Below are 6,893 nucleotides of genomic sequence, written 5' to 3' on the forward strand. Positions count from 1 at the left end.
GCCTGGTCATTGGCAGAACACACGTACTGAGGAATCCCCACCATATAATCAGTTATCAGATCATGACAAGCAATATGCTGTTTGCTGATGGATCTTGCTGTCTCATAGGACAGGAGCTTGCCAGAGGTGCAAAGCTGCTCTGTGGAGTCTCACACAACGAGACACAGAAGCAGCTGTAGGAGGGGATAAATCAAGTCACTCTGTGGAGGTAAAAGCCATCCAGCTGGCCCTGACCCCAAACTGCAGCAATGGTGTAACATCACTGGCTAGTTCTCTCTGTATATGCAGCCCAGAACTTCCCTATATAGTTGGCAGTGATTGTTTAGCTAAGGCTGTTAGAAGACAGCATGAAGTTGTGTGATCCTCCCACATAAATCTCACAATCATGAGAACTTCTGTTGCCATAATAAGCAATCTCCACATCACACAACTTCTGTTCACTTTTTCAACAGCATACTGTGACTTCTTTATTAGTCCCTGGTAAAGGGCTGTAAAACAGCATTGGGGGCAGGTGGGGGAAGACTGTTCTTTGTACTCTCCTCTCTCAGGATTCACTGTGTGAATTCCCTATAGCACAGTCAAATAATTCTAGTCCAGTTTTAAAGCCCTCCCCCAAATTCCATATCCATATTAACAAATAATTTGTTTTATCTCTGTCTCTCTGATTACACCTCTTTCTTTCTCAGAATGAAGAGGTTAGACTAAGTTACTGCCACAAAATTTGAGATGGTCTTTCAACTCCTTAGTATTAAAATACACAAAGGTAATTCTGAAGTTATAAACCAGAGAGATTACTTGAAGTGGTTAAAAAATAAACACAAAAAAAAACCCCATAGAGATGTTGGTTTAGGAAAATACGCAGTACTTACTTACCAAATAGTATCAGGTGACATCAGTGTTAATAAGAAAACGTACTGCTCTTGGGATAGCCAAGTTTGTCCAGGTTGGGCTGACATGCAAACTGAATCATAGGTGGTGGCCCACACATGAGGATGAGTGTCTCGCTGCCGGGGGAAGGGAGGTGGGTTTTCATCATGTCTGCAGTGACGAAGCCAGAACTGTATTTCCAATCTGAAACAAAGAAATTAAACTGTTCACTTCAATCTCTGTACAGTCTGAAGCCTTTTTAAACAGCCTATGTTGTACTCACAAAGTAGCTGGAGAATCAGCAAAGTGGTGAGGTGACAAAGTTTGATGACAAAAGTTCTGCTGTGTAGTTATGTGATAAGAGGAAAAATAATTAAGAGAGGATAGAAATGCTAAATTATGTCAAGCAGCAATATTATCAAATGCATCTGCCATTTACAGTGAGCCAAGTAGGAAAAATAATCCTACCTGCACATATAAAAGGATGTGCTTTAAGCTCATTTATCAGGTGTTAAGAAAACAGCAGCAGTCAAAAGTTGTATGAAATGTTAAGAAATATCAGGAAAGGAAAAGGGAACACCACGTAAAAGTAGAATTCCAGTTTGCCTGCATCTTTACTGCTGATCAGTTCTGATCTGCTCAGTTCAAACAATGAGAAAGCAGAGCTGGAAAAGACTGTGAGAACGAGGATGAGCAAAGACATGTAATCACTGCTGCGGGCAGCAGGGATGATTGACAGACATCTGTAAAATTTGTAACATGAAGCCCACTGGGAGGCATCTAGTCACACGTGCTTAACAAGAGTTAAGGAGCCAAATGCAAACCTAAGGGAGTAATTCTTCACAAAAGAGCTGATCCTGTGGAGCTACTGAAATGCTGCCAAAACGCTCATGGCTCCCAAAGAGCCACACCAAGTTCTTACAGAAGTAATCCACTGAGGGTCACTGTATCTGTAGAGCCACATTTGGCTCAGAACTGAGAAATATTAAAGATTGGAAGAGTATCAAGGCCTTCTAGTTACTCCTCTCTGGCCACCTATTCATGCTGTCATCTAGTATATATCTACATCTACTATTGCTGACAGGTACAGAACTTTGATCTGACTCAGTTTGGCTCTCATGTCTGTTAAATAAACACTCAGATCACTTACAACATCAGCAAACAAGAATACTCAGGTTTCAAAAGAAATTCAGTAGAGTTCTACCTCTCCCTCATTTCCCAGTGCTACACCAACCTACTGTTAAGGCCTTAACCAGTTTTACCACAATCTAATCTAGAGCTGCTGCAAAACAAAGATGTACCTGTACTATTTACAGACATTAAGCAATTTCATACAAACAAAATGCTAACAGAACCTGATCTGGGAGAGAACCCAAAACAGAGCCATAACTTTTGCTGAGAAGTCCCAAAAATTGGCACATCCTGAAATACATCACAAGATCCACTGAGTAACGTATGTCTAACCCAAGAGGAGTTAATTATTAGTTCACACTTGCTAAGGCCCACCTGGTTTAGATCACCTTTCAAAACAGGCATCATGGTAAAGTTTGTTTCTGTGGGGCTGGGGAGTGTCTTTGTTGTTTAAAAGTGTAAAACAAAAAATTTGATAGTATTGCAAAGGCGTTTCCAGTGTGTACCAGTAGCCTACCTTGTGGAGGTCTGTCCAGTGTATACCAAAGCATGAACTGATCAGGATGCCTCTTAGCAATGTCTTCTAGCTCAGCTCTCAGTAATATATCTTCTTCTGTCTGCAAAATGAGACCCCTGCTTATCTCCACACCCTCTCAACATGCCCATTAGTGTATGCTCATCCAGTATTCCAACTAGACAAATGCAATAACTCATTCAAAACAAGAAGGTGATTTTTTTTTCCCCCTTACATGATAATTACTATCATTACAGCCTTCTATAAATCCAAATTAAGAACAAACTATAGACTTAATAGCCACCTAAACACTGTCTCAGTGATGACAATTTGAACTGCTTTTTAATCCAGGCTAAAATCACAAGTAGCTGGATTTGTCTCTGACCCTGGCAAATATGGCCCTGTGCCAGCATGGTGAAGGTGAACTGTAGAAACAGATGAAGAGAACAAAATCCTGTTTCCTGGAAACCAGTGAAGGAGTAAAATGAGTAGAGGGATTGAGGTCTGTTCACACTATTTATTCCCTAATATAGAAATTAGGGAGTACAAGTGAAACCATGAGGAGCCATCTTCAAAACAAATAAAAGACAGTCATGGGAACTATGACAGCACCATGTACTTATGAAAGGCCTTATGGATAATGTCTACTCATTAAACCATTTTAACCCAAAACAATGTATTAAAAGCTTCCATAATAATCTTTTCCTATTCCTCCCTATATTGGTCATTTTTATATGTGCTATCTCAGACAATATTGTGTCACCAATAGGCTGGGTGAAAATACAAACCCAAGACACTAGAAGAGTCTCAAACATGCAATGCAGTGCTTCCCCTGGGGCTGATGTCCCATCTGTTTATAAAGCTTAGAGACCAGCAAAAAAAGTAGGTGATTAAAAAAGGACAAACAGGTGAGCCAGCAGACTCACCTGATTAGCAAAAAGAAGGTAACACTTTGTGGAGTCCTTGGGATCGTTTGTGATACGACGAATCAGCTGCAACATAGGTGTTATCCCTGTCAAAAAACAAAGGGGTTAAAAAATGGGCATTTCTTTCCAGGGCTGCAGTTTCAGTATCCACACTGCCTTCCTTCAGTCTTCAGTGGAAGCTTAGTTTGCATGGGGCTACAAACTTCTGAACTTCTAATCCATGCCAAATGCAGAAGTTGGCGTTTTCTATTATTACAAATAATTTCAAAACAAAAATAAAATTACTTTTATCTGGAGCTCTCCCCTTCATTCTCTATCACATACAGTAATTTTACCCTCAAGACATCTCCTAAGTTATTTTTTGTCATTGAGACTGAAGCTCAGAGAGATGAAGTGACTTCTCTGATGTCTCTGAGTAAATCAAGATTAAAACTCTGTAGTAGTTAATTCCCAGGACTGAGCTCAAGCCACTGGAAAGCCCCAGTGTTGCCAAACACTCAATGGAAAGAAACAGAGCTGTAAATGCTCTGCTACTAAAGGGCAGCATTTGATACTCCTCACACAGACCTGTAAAGACATCTTCATTCCCTAGACATTCCATATGATGCGAACAGTTTTACCTGTTCCTCCAGCTATCATCCCAAGATGCTTCGCAAACTTCTTCTCTGCTTCAGACTTCTTATGAGGCTTGATAAGAAAGGTACCTAGAAGAAATATTCACAACCTATAGGTACATTAAATCCCAAATAAACATGGATAAAATTTCCATGGGAATACGTTACCATAGTCTACCCACTAATTAGGACAGCTCTTCTGGAAATGCTAAGTGGCCTCAGCACAACACTGAGCACAAAAAGCAGAAACCTCTTTGTCTCTGTAAACTCCAATCCTAGCTTTGAACAACTGGTTTACTCCTTCCCTGCTACCCAACATCATTTATCATAAACTGAAGCTTTACTGCCACATCACTGCCTAGAACACGGCTTGGCAACTGTGAGTGCTGGTAGTACTGAAAGGGAACCACAGCTCCTGCTGCAGAGAACAGGTTTCTTAGGCCATCTTCATCATCCTCACTTGCACCATTTCTGTGTGTCCACATTCAAGGGAGTCGTAATTAAACCAGCATCAAACAAGAACCCCCAGCAAAGATTAGACTCAGGAATATTGGCGTCTTGCATACTTTCATTAAGTACTTCATTATTGTAATTCATTTCCAGTTAATGAGGTGCTCCTGACACTCACAGCCAGCTAGGTGACTACCTGCTAGTATCCTGGGATGAGAAGGCCCATTTCTGCCAGAATTTTGTTTCAGAACTGTCACAAAATCTAAATAGTTTGTAACTAAATTAATCTCCAAAGACGAAGCCAAGCGCACACAGTGTGTTACACAAAAAGCATTTAACATATTGCAATCATCTTTTAAGAGATCTGTAATTAGGAACAAGCTTTCCTAGCTACTGCCCTTCACAGCAGCCAAAGCAAAGCAGAAGGGAATGTTTGTAAAACATGCCTCACTCATTTCCTCTGAGATATCACGGATCCATCGGTAATGTTACACGTCATAAAAGGTCCTGATCCAAAGAAGCGCTGAGCTCTTATCCCCCTGAGGCAGGAGTTAAGTTCACAATCCCTCTCAGTCAAGATCAAAGCAAAATCTTTCACTTCCATCTTGAAAGGCAATTAAGTTCCCTGCACGTATTTCCCCCCAGTCAACTCAGCCCTGGTTTAATCTTGAAATGGAGCTGGCTCTCAGTAAGCAGGTTATTCAGTAACAATGATCAAATTCTCAGAGGGCATTTTAGGCCACAACCTCCCTTGCTTAAGAAGCACCTGGAACATCTCTCTCCAGATTTACAGCTGAGGTAGTATTGCCAATGTAGCCTTCTCAGCAATACAGTGTGACAATGATTTTTTTTCAGATTTAATTGTATGGTCCCAGAAGCGAGACACCAACGAGCTATTCCTCACACAAAATAAACACAAAGTGCTTTCTCCTGTGATATCAACTCTGACAGGCTCTTGGTCAAGACCAGGAAGGTTTTTTCCACTTTTTTTAAAAAGATTCTCTACAAAGTTGTCATGTTTTACAAAATACCACTGGAAACAAACAATACAAATTCCTCTGCTTTGCTCTCCCACCTTCATGGCACAGTACCTGCCCCCTTATAGACAAGGAGCCCATTTGGCCCTCTGAAGTCAATAGTATCTCCAATCTTCATGTCATCTAGGTACTGAGACATCTTCCCACCTTCTGGAAACTTGGGATTCACATTTTTGTGGTAGACCTGTAAAAACAGTAATTTGTATCATTTCAGTCACCAGCCTCCTGAAGGCAGTATGTCTGTACAACACAGTATTGCAGGTTTGAAATTCAAAAACTAAGAAAAATCAAGACAATTCTCTCAGATTATCTGTTGTGCTTTGCAACAGTAAGCAGCCAAAGAAGTAAAAAGCTGTAAGGTGCACGTTCCAATGGTCTCTGCAACTGCCAGGCTAACAGGAATAGGTGGCAGGCAGGTCACCTACTCGTGCGCTCAGGTCACTTTCACTCTAGAAAGAACAGAGCAGGCAAAAAAAGCCCAGACTTTTGCCTGAGGACAAACTCTATGACAGAAAAGGATTAGAAAATCCCAAAGTCCTGGGATCAAATCATTCCGCATTTCTTATCTTAAAGGGTTTTCCTTGTTCCTGTATCCTATTTTTTGGAATCAATAAATTCATTATCACAGCTTCTGACATGTACAGATGTGTAAATGCAATCTCTGTAGGGTCACCAAAGACACCAGTTCTCACTGACTTGCTTTCTACTAACAGCTATTAGCAGTAAGTACTAGCAGCAGCATAAGCAGCTGGAGAGTGAGCGCTCTGCCAAAAATCAAAAAAAAAGTACTACTAGAGACGTTCCTGCAGTACTGCCAAGGAAGTGACTGCCTTCTCCACCTACCCTACCTCTGCTGTCTCTCAGTGGCACACAGCAGATACAGTGTACAACTCACTATTTAAGGATAACATGAAATGAGTTGTTTGCCATGCAGTCCTCCTATTCAAAAGAAGATCAATCAAAATAAACCCTATATTTCACTAAAATGAGGTACTTTCCTTCCTTCCTTAGAAATTTTTCTATACTAAAGGAAACCAAAATTTACCTTTATAATTAAATCAACATAGCCTTTTGTCTCATCACTGGAAACTGGGGTATAGGCTCGAATCACCAGATTACCGTGGATTTTTGCAGAAAGGTAAACATGTTGGCCTAGGGAGAAAGAATTATAATCTGATTATTTTTTCATCCCCAGTTTCAAACTTTTCTCAGGCCTGGAGGACAAAAGAAGAGAAAAAAGCAGGTACTGTAACCTGCTAAACACAAGCAACGATGGAGAAAATGTTTCCCATTGTATATTCTTTATACATCATAAAAATGATGTGTAAAAACTTCTAGTCTCTTTTTCAGCAGG

At 40.5% G+C, this 6,893-nt stretch overlaps 1 protein-coding gene across 1 annotated transcript in view; it reads right to left on the reverse strand.

Moving 5' to 3' along the window:
* Positions 1–745: 745 nt before the first annotated feature.
* Positions 746–6,893, reverse strand: part of LOC103781539 (NADH-cytochrome b5 reductase 2) — a gene marked incomplete at its 5' end in the record, with an annotated part of 7,838 nt that continues 1,690 nt past the window's right edge. The window contains 6 exons of the mRNA XM_008949264.1: positions 746–1,071; positions 2,516–2,615; positions 3,439–3,524; positions 4,059–4,142; positions 5,594–5,723; positions 6,585–6,691. Coding sequence (XP_008947512.1) covers positions 899–1,071; positions 2,516–2,615; positions 3,439–3,524; positions 4,059–4,142; positions 5,594–5,723; positions 6,585–6,691 — 680 coding nt within the window. The remainder of the gene's footprint in view (positions 1,072–2,515; positions 2,616–3,438; positions 3,525–4,058; positions 4,143–5,593; positions 5,724–6,584; positions 6,692–6,893) is intronic.

This window comes from Merops nubicus, unplaced genomic scaffold (assembly GCF_000691845.1).
Source record: "Merops nubicus isolate BGI_N331 unplaced genomic scaffold, ASM69184v1 scaffold42411, whole genome shotgun sequence".
NCBI lineage: Eukaryota > Metazoa > Chordata > Aves > Coraciiformes > Meropidae > Merops > Merops nubicus.